General features: G+C 40.7%; 1 protein-coding gene across 5 annotated transcripts in view; it reads left to right on the forward strand.

The window, feature by feature from the left end:
- Positions 1 to 21,145, forward strand: part of plcb3 (phospholipase C, beta 3 (phosphatidylinositol-specific)) — a 187,471-nt gene that overhangs the window by 56,953 nt on the left and 109,373 nt on the right. For all 5 annotated transcript variants that reach the window (XM_060918498.1, XM_060918364.1, XM_060918314.1 and 2 more), the window contains exon 2: positions 9,821 to 9,907. In XM_060918498.1, coding sequence (XP_060774481.1) covers positions 9,821 to 9,907 — 87 coding nt within the window. The remainder of the gene's footprint in view (positions 1 to 9,820; positions 9,908 to 21,145) is intronic.

The following is a 21,145-nucleotide window of genomic DNA, read 5'->3' on the forward strand; positions in this document are numbered from 1 at the left end:
GCATATTCTGGACCAATTTCTTTTTTTTTTTTTTTATATATATGAAAGAATGTCCCTTTACACACTCATCCAGAAGGGTAATTTTGCACAAGGCCATCTGTCTACAGCAGAAAAAAATAAAATAACAAAACGCGTCTGGAAAAATTCCAAGGGAGTCTGGAGCCAGATTCGTGATGTCACCCGCGGAAGCGCCAGCAGGCTGCGAGAGCTTTGCGCAGTTTCAGTGCACAGCCTGTGTAGACCAAGCGCTCCTATTTCTCTCTCATCGTCCGGTCTTTTGGAAAACAATGAGTACTAATCCCATCAAGATTGGTGTTGCTACACCCTCCTACGATACATCTGTTAATTTTAATAATTACGTGATAACGTTGAAGAAATTTGCAGAAAACCACCAGGTCGTTTTCTCGTAAACAAACCAGCGCTGACGCAGGATTCAGAGGGAGGCGTCCCGCACGCGACGTCACGAAAATCAATGTTTGCCGGGAAATCCAAATGCCAAGTTTTTTCAGAGGCGGACCAATTCGCCTCAAATGGCTTGATTTCAACTGAATTTTTCTGGTATTGTGCAAGGTAAAAAAATTGCAGAGAATGCAGAATGTCACAGATATTTGACCAAAGTTTAATATAAAATAGGAGAATTGCACTGATCTTGCTCCTGAATTTACCCGTGATATGCACTTTAAGGCTAGTGCGCTCGCTAGCACACACCACAGATACAGGGGCTATAGACCCTTTTCAGTCACGTGACCTTCGTAAACGCGACCACCATTTTGGACATGTAGCGGACTTCGGCTCGAATTGGTTTGAATGCGAGGAAGGCGACAAACGGAGAACATGCAAGAAAAAGGAGCGAGATGCAGAAAATACCTTTGCTATCCAGCGACGTAGGGCATTTACAGGGCGAGCAGAGGGAGAAATAACAACAGTAACGACACATTAGCAACGCCGTACAGAAATAACGGTTTATGGCACAGACCCTTTCGGTTCTCGCTCATCTAGCTGCTACAATGACTGCTTAGACTGCAACAATAATACCTAACACACATTTAAGTATCCGTCGTAAAGACGTGAAACTCGTCGAGTGACGAGTGTGTTCATTGATAAGCTAACACAATCTAAAAGTAGACATACCATCACACTGCCCTGGCGCTGTGTACAGTTTACCTTCTACGGTTTGTGCACTCACTATTTGCCATTACTTTCTCCAACCGTTGTGACAGATTACAGGGAACGGCCTGGATTTAAGAGACAAATACATGTTCCTCTTGTTTTGAACACTTATTTGTAGGCAGTGCTTAATTTGTAAAGTGGGAGGTCCGGAGCGCAGAGGATGAGCGGCTCCGGTGCGGAAAAAAAGAGGGGGGGAGGGGGGCGCGGCGCTGCGCTTCTGGGCATGTTTTGTAATAACACTGCAAATTAAGTTCATCTGCAGATATTTTGTGGATGTCGTTTCATGAGAGAAATCACCAACAAGACAGATATCAAAATCAGACATTAACACTAAATAAACTTGCATTTTTTATTTAATTATTTGGTTTTTTTTTTTGTTACATAGTCAAAAGAGGTGTCGGATCACCGGATCCAGTGTAAATAGCTGCCGGAGCCAACGCCCGAGGTTCCGGAGCGCGCTCCGGCTTGCTCCCCCTCAAATTAAGCGCTGTTTGTAGGACACTGCCTCTGATCTGTCCTACAGTCTACCAACAGCAAAGGAACACAACGCTAGCTATGTCGTTAGCTAATAGCTACTACAGAAGAACAGAGGTTACAATGGGTTATTTTAGCCTATTTGGTTACACACTCGCCGCCACAGAATGTTAACAGCAATGTAATGCCTTTTCTGGCTAATTTTATTCGTCTTACCTCCAACAAAGTGGTCACTACCCAAGCGCTGGTATGCCGAGGGCTGCCAATCTTTCCTGTTTATGGCCGCTATCCATCTTCTCCGTCGGGATCCGATAAAATGATAAACCTTGCCTTGTGTGTTGATGGTTACTACATCCAGGTGCACAACAATATAGTGGCATGATGGAAGTCTTGCTGAAAGTAAAAGCTTTCTTTGCTGCCATTCCTCAATGTTGGCTGTGGTAAACTACTGGTAGTACATGTCCAAAATGGCGGCCGCGTTTGTCGTGACGTCACGTGAAAAGGGTCTATAAAATGCACAAGCGAAGTTGTAAGAAGATCAAAAGAGAGGCACTATTTAACCATAGCAAACTCCTTCTTTTGACTTTTCCTCATCTCTTTCAACCCCCTTCCTTCAGCCGTCTCTCTTTCATATTGTAATGGCCCACCTGAAGGTGTTCGATGCCGATGGGTCCTGCACTGAAACGCTTTGTTTAGCAAACACTGTTTTGAATGGAGGTCATTCAAGACCCACAATACAACGGTAATATATTTGTGTTTATGGAAATGCAGACAAGCAGCATACGTGTGTGTGTGTGTGTGTGGTGTTTTGTGCTGACAAGAAGAAAAGAAACAAATATTACTGCATATCTTGGCAATCAGGGACTTTGTATGTTTTTTTTTCTTTTTTTTTCCCTAAGAAGCCATAAATGCAGTGCTGAATTGTTGATTTGTCTCATTTGACAACACCCTCAATTTGCTCTGTGCTTGTGGTGTTCTGTTTATTTATCGTAAATCATTTGAGATTTTTTTTTTTAAAGACATGGAGAGCAAGGGGAAAGCTGTGCAATGAAGAAATAAATGGAATGTACAAGGGGAGTCATGATAAACAATATGGGATTGGCCTTTTGTGTATTAATAACAGGAGAAAGATGAGAAAAAAACCGAACAAATGCAGACAAAATAAAGAATATTGGAGGATGAGGCGACATCGATTAAAGCCGGGAAGATTTTCTCCTTAAATAGTCATCCGATTTCATGAAAAACATTTCAAATCTTGCATGTTCCACCACGCTCTCTGGATTATTCGATTATCTCTCTGTAGCTCCCTCTCTTTCTCTGACAGAGGCATTAAGATGTAGGTATGGGATTACTCTGTGGCTCTTGTGGCTTTGGTGCAGGAGCTTCACCTTTCAGCCATTAGACTCGTCTCTAAATCCAACAGTCCCTAAGGGGCCTTGGGTTTTCTCTCTTTCTCTGAAAGCCATCCGCTGATCCCAGGCGTATCTCCTTCCTCTTGCCATTTTTCATCTGTTCATCAGCACTTGGTCCCTAGCACTCAGCCCGAGGGGATCGTCTTCCGGAGCTGCGGTGAATCCTTAACTGTCTGCAAAAGACAACGTACAAGACAGTAATGCTGGGAGATGTGGGGTTTGTGGCAGGAGGTCCACAGGAAATGTCTTTGTCAGACTGTCACTGAGTGGGAAGAACTACGGAGCACAGTTCATTAATTCAGTAGTCACATGGTGCGCACATGGCATGTTTCAGCAGGGCAGGAAATGGCCTCTCATGTCCATACAAATGGCTCAGGAAACAATTTTGGCATAAAATAGTCTCTGATTTGATTTGATTTGATTGCCCATATCAAATAAGTTTTTAAACGGAAACCTTTTTATATGTACCATTAAAATGTTCTGATCTCAAATGTGTGTCAGTGATTTAAAACCAAAATTTAATATCCCTGTGAAGAATACATGGACTTGGTGCCCATCAGACCCTGTGAAGGAGGCGTGGCTTCGGTGCCCATCAGTCCTAGTGTGAAGGAGGCGTGGCTTGAGTGCCCGTCAGTCCCTGTGTGAAGGAGGCGTGGCTTCAGTGCCCGTCAGTCCCTGTGTGAAGGAGGCGTGGCTTCAGTGCCCATGAGACCCTGTAATTGAGGCATCGCTCATTGTGTGTTAGTCCCAGTGAAGCTAGCAATTTCTCTTTGATTAAAATCAAAACTGTGCATTGAATCATCCTGTATTGCACCTTCTCAAAATATCATATCAAAACATCTTTAAATCTTGCCATGCAGAAAAGGATTGACGAGATGATGTTTCAAACACAGACTTGAAGTGTCTGTTAAAATTGGACAAAATAGTATAAAGAACTTGTGGTCTCTGGCTCCTCTAACATTTAAAAAAAAAAAACACCTTTTTTAGGTTGCTCCAGCTACTGCATGTGTGTGTTCATTGATTTAAAAATTGGGCAAAGCACACTGTATTAACGTGTGTTGGTATAAGAAGCAGCAGCCTTTATTTGCCACATGCACACTCAAGCACAGTGAAATTCCTCCTCTGCATGTAACCCGTCTGAAGCAGTGAACACACATGCATACCCAGAGCAGTGGGCAGCTATGCTACAGCACCCTGGGAGCAGTTGGGGGTTAGGTGCCTTGCTCAAGGGCACTTCAGCCGAAAGCCACCCCATCTTAACCTAGCCACATGTCTTTGGACTGTGGGGGAAACCGGAGCACCCGGGGGAAACCCACGCGGACACGGGGAGAACATGCAAACTCCACACAGAAAGGCCCCCTGTCAGCCACTGGGTTCGAACCCAGAACCTTCTTCCTGTGAGGCAACAGTGCTAACCACTACACTACTGTACAAGAATGTTAGGCCAGACCTTTATCACCTTGAATAATACAGCCAGCATATTGAGCATTACATCCTGCCCCATTCATATTTCAAGCAGTGGCCTGTCTCCACCCATACTGTCTGTTGAATTGTCTTTCATCTTTTGGATTGTTAATCATGCATGAAGACACACTCATGCTGAGGTAACTTTGTTTGTTCTGCGAGTTACTAACTCCTTGTCATGACCTAGGCCATAAGTTTTAAAAACATCATAGGAGGCATTGTAAAGTACCTCTATACATGGTCTAGAAGGTAACCTTATGGTGATTGATGGATCAGTAACAATCTTTTTTTTTTTTTCCTTTTCCCTCCTTATTGATTAGTCATTGCAGCTGTACTACACTCACTGCTGGTCTGTGATGCCTCATTTCTGTTTAAACCGGGTTTTTTTTCCTATCGACTACCACCTGAATTAGCATTTAAGGTCTCCAATAAGACCTTAATCACCCCCCCCAAGAGTATGTTTCAGACTATGTCACTATTACCCCTTTCGAACAACAGGGAATGGGTTCTGTTCTTGTTCATGCATCAACTTTTGAACCATTGCAAACATTTCAACCAAAGATAAATTGGTTAGGAACCTGAAAAGTTGATTCACAGCTGGAACCGAAGTATAGTTGTTTTTTCCAGCGTGAACCATGATGACATTAGCAGACATATCATTAGTTTGGAGAGGAAGCGTAGCGTAGCAATAGAGAATGCAATGGAAAAGGATACATCTTCAAAAAAAAGGACCAAAAACGACCACCATCTTGCCACTACTGTTTACTCCCATTATGCATCGTCCAACACCCTCCGTTCATGATGCATCCTTGATTACAACAGTTCAATTCAAAACTGGTGAAAACATGGGCCAGTTCAAAGAATCCTGAAGGGAACTGGTTCCAGAACCTGAGCCTTATTGGTTGAAAAGGGGTATCTTAACTGGACCCGTTTTAAATTGGTTCACAACATATTAAATAGAAGGCAGTACATTTACACTGTTAGTACAGGTCAAAAAGACATGCTGTCTGTTTTGGTGTACCACAGGGTTCTGTGCTGGGTCCCTGCCTTCTCTCACTGTATATGCTGTCACTGGGTAAAATTATCACAGAATATGGAGTAAACTTTCCATTGCTATGCCAATGATTCTACGGATATGTCTAACTAAGTGTCAGAGGATCCCAGTGCTGTAACTAAACTGGTGAGTTGCAGATCCAGCGTTATGACATGGAAGATAAATTGTTTGAAATGAAATGAAGATAAGAGTGAAATTCTTCTTCTTGGCATGTAAGCACAGAGGGAAATAGTTATAAACACTCTGGGCAATCTGGCACTACAGACTAAAACTGAGGTTAAAAATGTAGGGAGTATTCTGGACTTTGACCTCACTTTTAAATCGCACATTGACAATGTCTTAGTTCGCGTAAGACTGTAAAACACTAAGAAGCTGACTTGTGCTTTTGTTTTCTCACACCTACGGTAGATGACTGTAATCACAGGACTGCCTAAAAAGACAATAGACAGATTGCAACTTATTCGATATGCAGCAGCAAGAGTATTTACATGCACTAGAGCAGGGGTTCTCAACCTTTTCTACTTTAAGGCCCACCTATTCATACTTGTAACGAGTCGGGGCCCATTAAAAAAGATCCCAATTATTTTGCCTCATCTATTCTATTAGAATGTAATAATCTACTGTAAAGTGTATTAATGGAATGAAACGTCACTCCCTGTTACAGATGGGAGTCCAGGAATTAAATAAATGCAATAAAAACCAATTGTTTTTAAGTGTAGGAATTGTATTTCAAACTGTATGGATGTGCCAGAAGCCAAACCATGCATGCAGGTCATTCTCAGACAAAAGGGATTAATGACCCCAAAGTGAATTCCGGTCCATTAACACAAGAACTTATTGCCATATTTGACAAAACCAAGAAGTACACTCAAAAGAAGTGGATACAGAAACCACTCAATGGGATTAGATCCTTACATGTTAACGAAGAAGGATTTTTCTTACGAGTTGGAAAATTATCCATCCATTGATTTCCCCGACATCTCAAACTACCTGTTGCTGCAGACATCGTTCTACACGGACAAACAGATGAAAACCTGGAAAAGCATGGAGGCGTACAGCTTTTTATATGTGGCTGGGTTAAAGATCTGGAGCTCGGGGCACGACAAGATAGATGGTGGTAGACGGATCTAAGTGCAGGGAGTGTGTTTATTGGCAGGCAGGATATTTACAAAAACAAAGCCGAAAGCAGAATCATAAAGCAGAATATTTAAACAGTGTTATAAACATGGCTAGAAACAAATGTGACAGTGATGATGATGATACTTCACAAAGCCTCTGTAAAAACAGCTTCCGTATCTGTGTGTGCTGATTTGCGCTCAAATCAGTATCAAGTGTTTCCCATAATGACTGGGTCCCAAGAACGCGCACAACGAGCTGCGCCAGACTCAAGCACACAAAGGCGCGACAGTCAAGTGTTCACCTGCTGTGTGACCACAACTTTTAGCTCACGTGTATATTGCCATCAGAATGCCTCATTTTCATCGATAACCCGTAGCTTAATGAGGCGGATGTGATGTCGGATGCAACCCAGCAATTGTACCCTAAGGCGAGGAAAAATTAGCTTCAACTTGATGGAATTCGTGGCCCACTAGATGGTGCTCGTGGGCCGCGGCCCAGTGGTTGAGAAACACTTCGCTAGTTTACACCTAGTTTAGCAACATTGCGTCAGTTGCATTCTTCTTTTAGAATTGATTTTAAAGTACTTTATTAGTATTTAAAGCTTTAAATAGCCAAGCTTCTTCATATATTTCAGTGTCTGATAGCGTATGTTCCAATTAAACCTTTAAGGTCATCATATGCTGGATTGCTTAATGTTCCAAAAGTAAAATACAAGAAATATGGCTACGCTGCCTTTTGTTTTTATGCATCGAAGATATGGAATAAGGTGGAAAAAACATTCGCCAGCCTACTTCGCTTAGCATTTAAAACAAAAGCTGCTAAAAACAAACTTTTTTTACATCAAGCTTTTATTTAGTTTCTGCCTTAGTTTACATACATTATTTCTTATCAGCTTACGTTCTCTTAATTTCCGGCCGTTCATTTTTGTGTATATTTTATGAGCATTTTCCCCCTTTTTTTAAATTTAGCTTTTAGTTAGTTCTTGTGGGGTGGCACGGTGGTGTAGTGGTTAGCACTGTCGCCTCACAGCAAGAAGGTCTTGGGTTCGAGTCCCGTGGCCAGTGAGGGCCCTTCTGTGTGGAGTTTGCATGTTCTCCCCGTGTCCGCGTGGGTTTCCTCCGGGTGCTCCGGTTTCCCCCACAGTCCAAAGACATGCAGGTTAGGTTAACTGGTGACTCTAAATTGAGCGTAGGTGTGAATGTGAGTGTGAATGGTTGTCTGTGTCTATGTGTCAGCCCTGTGATGACCTGGCGACTTGTCCAGGGTGTACCCCGCCTTTCGCCCGTAGTCAGCTGGGATAGGCTCCAGCTTGCCTGCGACCCTGTAGAACAGGATAAAGCAGCTAGAGATGAGATGAGTTAGTTCTTGTGTTTTTACAACCCCGATTCCAAAAAAGTTGGGACAAAGTACAAATTGTAAATAAAAAGGGAATGCAATAATTTACAAATCTCAGAAACTGATATTGTATTCACAATAGAACATAGACAACATATCAAATGTCGAAAGTGAGACATTTTGAAATTTCATGACAGCAACACATCTCAAAAAAGTTGGGACGGGGCAATAAGAGGCTGGAAAAGATAAAGGTACAAAAAAGGAACAGCTGGAGGACCAAATTGCAACTCATTAGGTCAATTGGCAATAGGTCATTAACATGACTGGGTATAAAAAGAGCATCTTGGAGTGGCAGCGGCTCTCAGAAGTAAAGATGGGAAGAGGATCACCCATCCCCCTAATTCTGTGCCAACAAATAGTGGAGCAATATCAGAAAGGAGTTCGACAGTGTAAAATTGCAAAGAGTTTGAACATATCATCATCTACAGTGCATAATGTCATCAAAAGATTCAGAGAACCTGGAAGAATCTCTGTGCGTAAGGGTCAAGGCCAGAAAACCATACTGGGTGCCCGTGATCTTCAGGCCCTTAGACGGCACTGCATCACATACCGGCATGCTTCTGTATTGGAAATCACAAAATGGGCTCAGGAATATTTCTAGAGAACATTATCTGTGAACACAATTCACCGTGCCATCCGCCGTTGCCAGCTAAAACTCTATAGTTCAAAGAAGAAGCCGTATCTAAACATGATCCAGAAGCGCAGACGTCTTCTCTGGGCCAAGGCTCATTTAAAATGGACTGTGGCAAAGTGGAAAACTGTTCTGTGGTCAGACGAATCAAAATTTGAAGTTCTTTATGGAAATCAGGGACGCCGTGTCATTCGGACTAAAGAGGAGAAGGACGACCCAAGGTGTTATCAGCGCTCAGTTCAGAAGCCTGCATCTCTGATGGTATGGGGTTGCATTAGGGCAGCTTACACATCTGGAAAGACACCATCAATGCTGAAAGGTATATCCAGGTTCTAGAGCAACATATGCTCCCATCCAGACGACGTCTCTTTCAGGGAAGACCTTGCATTTTCCAACATGACAATGCCAAACCACACACTGCATCAATTACAGCATCATGGCTGCGTAGAAGAAGGGTCCGGGTACTGAACTGGCCAGCCTGCAGTCCAGATCTTTCACCCATAGAAAACATTTGGCGCATCATAAAACAGAAGATACGACAAAAAAGACCTAAGACAGTTGAGCAACTAGAATCCTACATTAGACAAGAATGGGTTAACATTCCTATCCCTAAACTTGAGCAACTTGTCTCCTCAGTCCCCAGACGTTTACAGACTGTTGTAAAGAGAAAAGGGGATGTCTCACAGTGGGAAACATGGCCTTGTCCCAACTTTTTTGAGATGTGTTGTTGTCATGAAATTTAAAATCACCTAATTTTTCTCTTTAAATGATACATTTTCTCAGTTTAAACATTTGATATGTCATCTATGTTCTATTCTGAATAAAATATGGAATTTTGAAACTTCCACATCATTGCATTCTGTTTTTATTTACAATTTGTACTTTGTCCCAACTTTTTTGGAATCAGGGTTGTACATGCACGTATCCTTATTCTCTTGTGTTTTCTTAATTCCTGATTGTTTACTTTGTGCGTATGTGTTTTGTGTGTGTGTATGCGGGGTTTTTTTTGTTTTTGTTTTTAATAGCACTTTGAGCAGCATTCATATGTATAAACGGTTCTATGTAACTAGATAACTAATGTATCCTCGTGTGTGTGTTTAGGAGCCTAACAGTGGCGTGTCCAGTCTGGTCACCCTGAAAGTAGATCCTGAAGGATTCTTCCTCTACTGGTCCAGTGGATCAAATGCGGTAAGTGTTTTTTTTGTTGGTGTTGTGGTTTTTTTTTTTAATAAATGATCCCCCCCCCCCTTCTGTATTTACTTTCAGTTGGCAATGCTCATTCACTGTTCATAAGTCAACAAACTGTGCTGAACCAAAGTCCTGATCTTATTTGATTCGTTTGTGAGATTATTAATTCAAACTTTTGATTGTTAAGAGGATTACTCTTAGCATCCAGCAGTGTATAAATGCATTTTTGTCTGGTATGTTTGTTTTCTTTAAAAGAAAAGAAAGACCACCCTGATTTCAGCTTCTGAAACATATTTCAGTCATATTGACTTTGTGATGTCATTATCTATAACACGCTATACTATATCCTTATCACGGTGTAATGTCATGCCTTAGAAAATGAAGCTTGAAATGGAGTAGAAACCTGAGAGACCTCTTTGTGGTCAATGGAGCAGAAATGCCCAGAAGCAGGAAAGAACTCAAATCATATGAATAACACGAACACCAGTGTGATCAGTTCATGAGACATGCATTATGAAGCTTTTGGCATTAAAGGTACCATACAGTAAATGCTTTTTACATGAGACCATTTTTTTTGGTAATATTTGGCAAAGTTCTCATTACATTCTATCAGCTGTAAAATAAATGAATAATTTTATTTTTTTTAATGATGTACTGTGGTGTCCAAGGCTCTGTAAATAAGTTACTGCTGCAAATAAATAAATAAATAAATTAATTAATTAATTAATTAATTAATGTTAATTAATTGACATTCGTCTTAAATGCAGCTTATAAATCTAACATAAAATATAATCTAAGGTAAAGCAAAACTTTTTGAAAAACGTCGTAACATTTGGCATCTTGTTACTCTACTCACTTTCTCCTCTGATGGTAATTACATTACATTAATGCCATTTAGCAGACGCTCTTATCCGGAGTGACGTGCAACATACCCAGAGCAGTTGGGGGCTCTCCAAGTGCCTTGCTCAAGGGCACTTTAGCCATTCCTGCTGGTCCAGGGAATCAAACCAGCAACCTTTTGGTCCCAAAGCTGCTTCCTCTAACTAGAAGGGCGCTCAGAGAGCATAAGGCCAAATGCCCCATCTCGCAGCATTAGAAAAAGTGAAACTAATTTCGGTCATCTTGGGTCCTCCTTTGGCTCATGTTGCACCCTTCCACCAAGTTTCATGGATATCGGATCAGTAGGTTTTGTTCAATCCTGCTTAAAGACAGTCAAACAAACCAGACCGAAAATACAAGCTCCTTCGCCGAGGTACTGATCGTTTCCTGTTCCAATTTAAACAGTGACCAATTTAAATAACCACCAGAGGCCTATGTGCTTTTACTATAATGCATTTCTATTGTTGGTGAAATAAACAAAGAGTGAAATATAATGATGTACATTAATAATTTTCGTAATTGATTACGTAAACTAATTGTTGCAGCTCAAAAATAAATGATGTGACACTAGTATGTAACTAATCATGGCAAAGTGTTGTCTGTAATGTTTTCTGCTAAATGATAAAGCCCCACCATTTCATTTCTTTCTATTTATTTATTTTATTTAGCTAGCTAGCTAGCTAACTGGCCATCAGCCAATGGTGGGTTTTGATTTGATTTGATTTGATTTGATTTGATCTTATCTATCTATCTATCTATCTATCTATCTATCTATCTATCTATCTATCTATCTATCTATCTATCTATCTATCTATCTATCTATCTATCTATCTATCTATCTATCTATCTATCTATCTATCTATCTATCTATTAAATCTTTAGCTATCCGGCTGTCGGCTGATGACCTATTGCCATCACGCAGCATCCGTCGTCCGTCTGTCCATTCACAAATCACAAAAATCGCTACTCCTCCCTGAGTTTTCAATGGATTTTGATTCTGATTATTTCGTTTGGAAGATCTAATCAGTCTGCACAAAAGTTACTCCCTCGTTTTGTGATTTCTCATTAACAAGTCACTAATTATGCCGATTTAACAAACTTTCAGGAAAAATCGCTGCTCCTTCCTGATTTTTCAACGGATTTTGATTCTGGTTGTTTTGAAGATCAAATTGTTCTAATTGTTCTCATGATGAGCAACTTGGCTAATTATAAACGAGCCTGGTTTCTCATGGTACGGCCGTGTGAGCTACTGCGTCACTGACGCTCTGGCCACTGGTCTTCATCAGGTGTCAGTTTTTGGCCGTTTCAAAAGGGCTAACCTCTTGCGAAATCACTGACCGTACCTTTAAAGCAGAGTAAGAGCAGAGAACTGCATTGAACTTTTAGTTCTTATGTTTTTATAATATTAATGTAATTCCATCTGCCTTGTGCCTTCATCTTGTCCATTTCAGCCTGTATTTCTCTTTATACCACCTCTCTCGTTCCTTGAATGTTGTCCTCTTCACCAGTCAGTCTCTTTTATCTGCTTCACTTTCCAATTAATGTGAATCATATGAGTGCTCATGAATCGAATCAGATTTCGGCCAGTGAAATTAAATCAAGCTCTCGCCCATCCTTTCGCTTTTGTGCTCTCTTTTCGGTTCCTCTTTCTCTTTTCATCTTTTCAGGTTTGTCAGTGAGGCATGTGTGGCATGTGGTTTATTCAGCTACAGTCTCCCGTGTATTAGGATTTGATTTCCTGTAATTGGTTGTCATGTGACACTGCGCTCTGTAAATGTGCATGTGAGCAGAAAACAAAAACAGAAGTGTATGGACAGCTGTTCAAAAATCACGTACACGTCTTTACTGCGTCTACTTTCATAAATTACGATTTTATAAACGTATAGGAGATAAAAGGGATAGATTAGGGATCGATAAGATTTCTCTTGTAAGAAAGCCTACTTGTGCGTATACTTTCACACAAAAACTGAAAGTCATTTCTTCAGGAGATGAGCTCTGTGTGTGTGTGTGTGTGTGTGTGTGTGTGTGTGTGTGTGTTGTAGTAGTAGGACACTAGGGCAATCTTCGCCTGAGGGGAAGCAGTAACCCTGTTTGGTGGTAGGAATAAATGCCCAGGGGAAGCCAGCCTCGTCTATAGAGGAAGGAGGACACCTCATCTTGTCTCTTCAGTAACTGCATACTTTTAGATTTCATGTCGCTATTATTATATTTAATAATACCATTATCGCACATAGCCTTTTTTTTTGCTTCTCCTTCTAAGTAGCGTAAAGTTGTTAAAAGTCAGTTGCACTTCCATGAATCCACTTTTGTCCTTCTCTATCTAACCTTTCTTCTTATTTTTTTTATTATCCTATCCTTTATTTGGTCATGGATTCAAGCAAGAACTACCGGAGTTCCCTGCATTGTGTGTGAGAACGCTGCTATAAGGTGTGTGTGTGTGTGTGTGTGTGTGTGTGTGAGAGAGAGAGAGATTATGGAGAATGCTGTACAATAGCTTTTGTTAGTAAAAGGAAAACACACCCTGTTGAGAACCTCCTCCCACGTATTATTATATTACCATTCTACAACTATTACTCGGTAGTAGTAGTTATACAAGCTAGTAGAACATACACTGTGCTGTATGGAGGTGTTTTTGCTGGCATGTTCTGGGTTTTCGTAGCGGGGAAACATTTCTGCCCTAATGGGATTGGTCTCTTCCATGATGGTAAAAGAGCACGAAGTATCACTGACTCATTAAATGAGTATGAAAATGATTATATATTATGACCTTCATAATATTGTGATCAAAGCTCCACTCGATCAAACACCTGTTGGTGAGTTTGGAGTGACGTGTTAGACAGCGTTCTCGACCACCATCATCAAAATATCATTTGAGAGAATATAAAGTCAAGTTTATTTGTATAGCGCTTTTAACAATAGACATTGTCCCGAAGCAGCTTTACAGGATCTGAATGACCCAAGAGCCAATTTTATCCCTAATCTATCCCCAGTGAGCAAGCCTATGGCAACGGTGGCAAGGAAAAACTTCCCCAGACGACACGAGGAAGAAACCTCGAGAGGAACCAGACTCAAAAGGGAACCCATCCTCATTTGGGCAACAACAGACAGCATGACTATAACATTAACAGTTTTAACATGGTCAGTTTTGTTGATGTTATAACTCTTCATTGATGGAAACTTGAGTGCAAAACTGTTCATGACAACTGCAGTCCTAAAGTTAGCAAGTCAACTGTAGTCCTCAAGCATTACTGTAAGAGTCCAGACCGTCTTCCAAGTGTGACTTCCAACTGTCCATCTGAGACCGTCTAGATTTTAATATTAGTACATACGAGAGTAAGTCAAAAAGTTCTAAGACAAGTTGAAAAAAAATCTTCATTTATGAAAATAACAAAGCTGTTTCTCTACATATCCTCCATTTAAGTCTAAACACTTCTGCAAGTGGTGTTTCCATCGGAGAATTCCTTCTCTGTAGAATTCTGGGCGATGTCTTTCACACCTTTTGAAATTATAACATCTGTCTTAGAACTTTTTGACTTACCCTCATATTTCTATATTTTATTTCTTCCGATCAGTTTCCCAAAGTATTGAGAATTGATCTTTGAAGAAGCTCTTTGTCCTACGTCAGTGTGCTTTTGCTGTATAAACCAAGAGAGCTTGTTAACATCGTCAGATTTAAACGTAAAGCTTGTTTTGTTTTGTTTTTCTCAGCTTCTGTTTATTTATTAGTCCAATCTTACAGGTGTTCCACTTTAAAAGAGCCAGATGTAAAACTGGAACACGTTGTCATTTTATTCAGAAGCATATTGCACTTTTTTTCTTTCAACAAAACATTAAAGGTGACACTCCTTTTCCACAAGTTGACCCAGTTCCCTGAGGTCTTGGTGAAATTTCTGTGACGTGTTTTGGTCAAAATACCACAAAGATAAAACACCACAGCACTTTCTCACCCGGTCTAAACAGCCCTGTTCAAAATGATGGATTAGAGTGCCTGTTCTTTTAAATGATAATGAGCCACTGCTCACACCACCCCCTCTTTCACTGGCCAGTCAAGTAGCGCTTTTATTCATGAATATTCATTCGCAAAGACAGTTTTCAAGCCGTGAGTGGAAACACTCAGGCCCTGTCCACACGGCAACGGATTCAGGTGAATCTGATAAAATTGTTTATCATTTCGGCCTGGCGTCCACACGGCACCGGCGTTTTGGGTGCCCCAAAACAAAATCTTTTGAGAACGGGTTCCAGGGTGAAAAAATCTGGCAACGGAGCCGTTGCGAAGTCGTCTGGATGAGTAGAACGGATTTGTTTACGATGACGTCACAACCACATGTGCTTCACGCCGGGTAGAAGTGTAACGAACTCGATGCGAGTTGTCAACAAATCCTATAACTTGGTTCATGAAACGCGCTTACAAAATATTTTCACTGTGAATATTTATTGTGTAATGGTGCAAAGTGAGAGAGAGAGAGTGAGAGAATAGCCCTTAGGGCAGAGTCAATCCCGCCAGCAAAAATAGGGAAAAAAAGGAGCGATCTCACCTCTTCAGATGTTGGTTTAAGTCCAACAATAAATTCCTCAAAAAGGGCGTAGAAGAACAAAGTAATCCATCAACGTGTAGCATTCAATTTATTCCGGACCATTAAAGAATTCTGGAGGATATCAGAATGTTGGCGTACCGGCTTCCATCTACCCCCATTCATTCCTCTTTCCGCGTCTCCATTCAAAAAACGAGCACATGATTTAAAGGGACTATATCCATAGGATAGGGAGTGAGAAAGTGTGTGCGTGTGACAGTGACCGGGATAGTCACTGTGCGCATGCGCAGTTATGCGCATGCGTCTACTTCTATTGTTCTGGTGTCTCCGATGGGACCGTCTTACAGCGCATGTAGTGGTGTGGCATGTGTATTGCATCGTTTTCAGCAAGCGTTGCGTTGCCATATGAACCTGATATTTTACTGATCCGTTGCCCATGTGGACGCGATATTTAAAAAAAAAATTCTAATATTTCTAATAAGCTCTGCTTGTGATATAGAAAGAGGAGTCAAATCTGAACGCCTTGTCGAAGCACGTTTTCTGAAATAGGCGCACAAACGAACCTGACTGGGTGTCTTATTTCAGAGTTTGTGTGTTGGTAGGCTCTTCAGATGCCCAAATGTATTTGCACAAGCACTGAAATAGTGAATTTTTCATGCTTTAAGGGAGCATGAACACATGTCCACACCAGAGACTCTTCTTTCCTTGTTGAAACACTTGTGTAACATTTTTTAATTTGTCATTAATCTCTCCTCTATACATTTCTTGCACAGTATTTCCTATCACACAAATATGGAAATTAATCATTTTATGAGAATTGGGGAACTGAAGTCCTTTTTAAACTTGCCATTTAAACGAACCATTGGTTAAATGAAAAAAACCCAAAACGCTTTCGGACACTCGTCCGTCACGCTGGTATTTATGTCATTACTGTCACACAATTAAAACGTGCCAGATCAGTCAGCTGGTGGGTTTTCAAAATAATAAATACATGCATATACTGAGCACATTTCCCACATTAATCAAAAGACGCGTGTGCCCTCTTTTGAATGCTGATGTAATCAAGCCGGAAGTTTTCCCTGTGTCCGAAATCGCTCCCTACTCACTATACAGGGTACTATATAGTGGGGACGCCATTTTGTAGTGCTGTCCGAAACCTTAGTGAGGATTATTTACATCCTATATAGTGCACTCAAAGTATCCCACAATGCATCACGAAAACCGACGGTCACTAACCAAAGCAATTTATCTCATCATGCATTGCGGTCGCGCTGAAAGAAATCAAATTAAAAGTATCAAATTTGATTTAATAAAAGGCAGCGGCAAAGAAGAAAGTATTCAGCCTTGATTTAAAAAAAACTGAAAGCTGCAGGTACTTTGTATTGATTAATGTGGGAAATACGCTCAGTATAATATGGATTTATCACAAAAATACATGCATGTATTTATTATTTTGAAAACTACCAGCCGACTGATCTGGCACGTTTTAATTGTGCGACAGTAATGACATAAATACCAGCGCGACGGACTAGTGTCCGAAAGCGTTTTTTTTCATTTAACCAAAGTTTCGAAGTTGTATGGAATAATCTCCATCACTGATGAAGCTGGCAAATCGCAAAATGAATCTAAATTGGAATGATCTGGCGATCTGGCCGCTGTGTAAACAGTTTTCAAAATGGCGGCGCCGACACTTCACGTTTGAAGTCTCGCACAAGTCTCGTGAAGATCGCGCGGATAAACGACGCCTGCCGTGGACCATACGAACTACATTCAGCATGGCTATAAACCGAAAAGGCAGATACATGTAATTATAATATGCCAATACGAGTCACGATATAAGGTTAATAAAACCGAAAACGTAATTGAATAACACGTTAATTAAGAAATAAAGCAAGTTTAAAAATGACTTCAGTTCCCCTTTAATGTGTAATGTCTGTGAAACAAGTTAGTTGCACTTGCATTATAGCAGCTGTAAACATTTGTTCCATCGCCAGCCTTTCTTTTTTTCTCTTTCTCTCTCTACAGTTTAATAAGACAAAAAAATTTTACTTAGAAACTGCACAGAGCAAAGTTTTCGGTCTTGAAGTTTTTACCGTCAGAAAACATAAAGTAACAGCTGACACTGGAGACCTTCCAAAAAATGCTAAATGTCTCCTGACAGGATACTGCACCATATGAACAATTGCACATATTTTTAAACAATGTGGACAATTCCTTGTGAATCTCACAGTATGTCCAAAAGTATGTGGACACCCGTCCATCACACTCTGACGCGCTTGCTGAGCATTTCATTCCAGATTTATTCCCTTTACCGTTATAATACCCTCCACTCCTCTGGGAAGGATTTTCACTAGATTTTGGAGTGAGGCTGGAGCAGCATTATTGTGGTCAGGCACTGATGTTGGCAGAGAAGACCTGGTGTGCAGTCAGCATTCCAGCTCATCCCAAAGGTGTTCAGCGCGGTTGAGGTCAGGACTCTATTCAGGACACTCGAGTTCTTCTGCACCAGACTTGGCAAACAATGTCTTCATGGATTTTCCTTTGTTTCAGCAGGTTTGGATTTTCATGATTCAGATTGCGATGGGCGGTTATATGTTAACGAGGGTGATACCATATAAAATGAGAGATTTTACATTAAAAAAAAAAGCCTGTGCTTGTAATTGGCTTGTTCTCTCTGCCCCATTTCCTTTCAATGGCGATTACAGCCTGGGAAGGTAACAGTCCACTCTGAAAGGCCCATTATGTCCAAGTCACATCAACATACTATGGCCCTGTCCACACGGCAACGCATTCGGGTGAATCTGATAAAATTGTTTATTGTTTCGGCCTGGCGTCCACACGGCACTGGCGTTTTGGGTGTCCCAAAACGATATTTTTTTGAGAACGGGTTCCAGAGAGGAAAAATCTGGCAACGGCGCCATTGCGAAGTCGTCTGGATGAGTAGAACGGATTTGTTTACGATGACGTCACAACCACATGACTAGAACAAGCAGCACTCTCGCTGTTTTGTATGAACCACTGCATTGCATTCACTTTTGTATACAGTTTTTCTTTTAAATAAACAAGTAACTGAACCATTTCTTGAATTTTTTTTTATTGGATAAGACTGCTTTTCAAAATGTTCACACACAATATAAAAAGTTATATAAATTTATATAAAAATGCTTTTCAAAATGTTCACACACAATAAGAAAATTAAGTTATATAAAACTATGCACATTAATAAAACTAATTTGTACACACAGAAGGCACGATTTCCTCGTGTAGTCGCAGCCATCTTCTTGTTGTTGTTGTGTGTTTGTTCCTGTGAGTGCTTCACGCCGGGTAGAAGAAGGGGTTTATGCGCATGCGTCCTACTTCTTCTATTGTTCTGGTGTCTCCGATGGGACCGTCTTACAGCGCACGTAGAGGTGTGGCATGTGTATTGCATCGTTTTCAGCAAGCGTTGCGTTGCCATATGTACCTGATATTTTACTGATCCGTTGCCCATGTGGACGCGATATTTTTTTAAATAAAATCTCGTTGCCTTTGTCGTGTGGATGTAGCCTATATATTATTAACAACAAGAGAAAAAAAACAGTTCTAAATTCACAGTTGCAATCTGACTCACCTTCAGGTGATTCCTTTTTCATTAGATGTGTTTGTGCACCTCACATCTAAAGATTGACGAACGATGACTTATACAGATAAAAGCCGTTTACAGATGACCCTGCAATTACCCTTCGACTTCCACAGCAAGTGAGGTTTGGAGCAGGTTTTCTATTTTGTTTTAATCGGTATGGAGGAACATGCCAAGATATTGTTTGCAATAATCACAGAGATTTAAAAAAAAAATCCCTGGAGTATTTCAGTACAACACCACTGTGATTTAATATCCGCTTGCAGTCACAAAGTTTATTCCTTTATGTGGTAGATTTGAGGATATGAACATAATGTGTTTAAAGAAGATCAGATTTAGCCTGATCATGCGCATGATAGTTAGCAGAGGTGGACAAAGTACATTACTTATTACTTTAGTGAAAGTACAGATCGCACTGGTCAAATGTTACTCCAATTACAAGTGAAAGTTGTCCAGTCAAATTTTTACTTAAGTTAAAGTAGTGAAGTACTTGCTTTTAAAAATGCTTAAGTATTAAAAGTACATTTTCTGTCACGCATTGCTGTATTATTGCCACACTTACAAAACCTAACGCCGTTACCAAAGACAGAAATGTGAATTCACAAAATGAACGCATGCCGTGCCATCATGGTGGTTTGACGTTAAGCTAGCTAGTCAGTGAAACTCCACCCGACATGCTAGCAAACTCTTTTCCAACTCGAAATCATATTGGGTAGCTAACGCTACTAGAAAAGAAAGATTTCTACAGTGTGTTTATTTGGCAAGATTATGCTAAAACATATTTCTGAAAGGACTTCAGATAAGTTAACGTTATTCATGTTAGCGTAACTCCGTGTTTACATGCTAACTAACAGTGTCCAAGTTAACTAGCTATGTGTAAACGTTAGCCGTGGACAAGGCGACGGCAACTTGGCGGGCAAATCCATAGAAAGTCATTTAACTAACCAGACTGCATTGCTATTGCAACGATATCGCTAGCTCTAAAAGCACAGACAACTTTGTTCCAAGCTTTCTCTTGGAATAAAACATTTATATACCTCAATACGCTTCCGCAGGTCGGACGGCGAGTTTTTGTAGGCTGTGATGTGGTTCGTTTTCAGCAAACAAAGCCAACATTTAAAACGAAATTAATCTTTAATCCTTTCAGAAAACTGAAACATGGGTTCTAGGTAAAGCAATGGGTGCGTGCATTCCCCAGAAGAACCGCCTCCTTCCATTCTGCCATCAACTGATCGTGTTCAAATAATGCTGCGGGAAAATCACTGAACTTGATTTTATACAGTCTATGGACGTGACGTGACCCTAGTGATTACTGATAGACTGTCTCAGTGCCACCTGCGAAAAAACCAATCACATTTTAGAAAAGAAAAGAAAAAAACATCCACTTTCAAAGCGGCTTCATAGTAACGAGTAACGAGGACCTTGATAGAAATGTAGTGGAGTTAAAGTCATGAGTTTCCAAAAGAAATAATACCCAAGTAAAGTACAGATACTCAAAAAAGTAAAGTACAGATACTACTTAAGTAAACTACTCAAGTAAATGTACCTCGTTACTGTCCACCTCTGTCTATCGGTATATTCCCCCCCCCCCCCCCCGGTCATTCGGCTTGCTTTGTGTGAGACTGATTTTTAAAAAGTGAAGGACCTGGAGAGCTACATTTGTTGAACCTTGCTCCATGCCAAGTCATTTAACAGGAAGAAAGAAAGCTTACTGTGTGTATCTGCTCTTCCTCCACATTGACTTAACAAACTCTTGGACTTGATGCTCACTTGGAGTCCGTGTGTGTGTGTTCGTGTTCTTTCTCTCGCTCTGAATGTGTATAGGAAGGCAGTTGTTTTATATAGACAGATGTGCTCTCGAACACCTGTTTGCATTTAATCTAAAAGACACAAGTCAGCTGAGGAAACGTCGCCTGTGACCCTGAATCCGCCAGTTGAACAGCCACTCCGATGTCGTCTTCTCTCTGAAACATAAACGCCTTGTAGTCGTAGTTTCCTTTCAGCTCTTTCAAAGGAAGTATGATGTACTCGTCATTATTATGAGTCTTCCGTAATGGATTCGCATTTGCAAGCTCTTTCGCTTTGTTTTAGCATTTTTGTGGTTTGCGTGAGGATGTGGCTTTTGGTCTGTAGTCCTAATGGAAGCCTGGTCAGTGTGATATTTCAGGGATAATGGTGTCCTGTTGCTTTTCTCCTTTCTCAATTCAC

Source organism: Neoarius graeffei, chromosome 1 (assembly GCF_027579695.1).
Source record: "Neoarius graeffei isolate fNeoGra1 chromosome 1, fNeoGra1.pri, whole genome shotgun sequence".
NCBI lineage: Eukaryota > Metazoa > Chordata > Actinopteri > Siluriformes > Ariidae > Neoarius > Neoarius graeffei.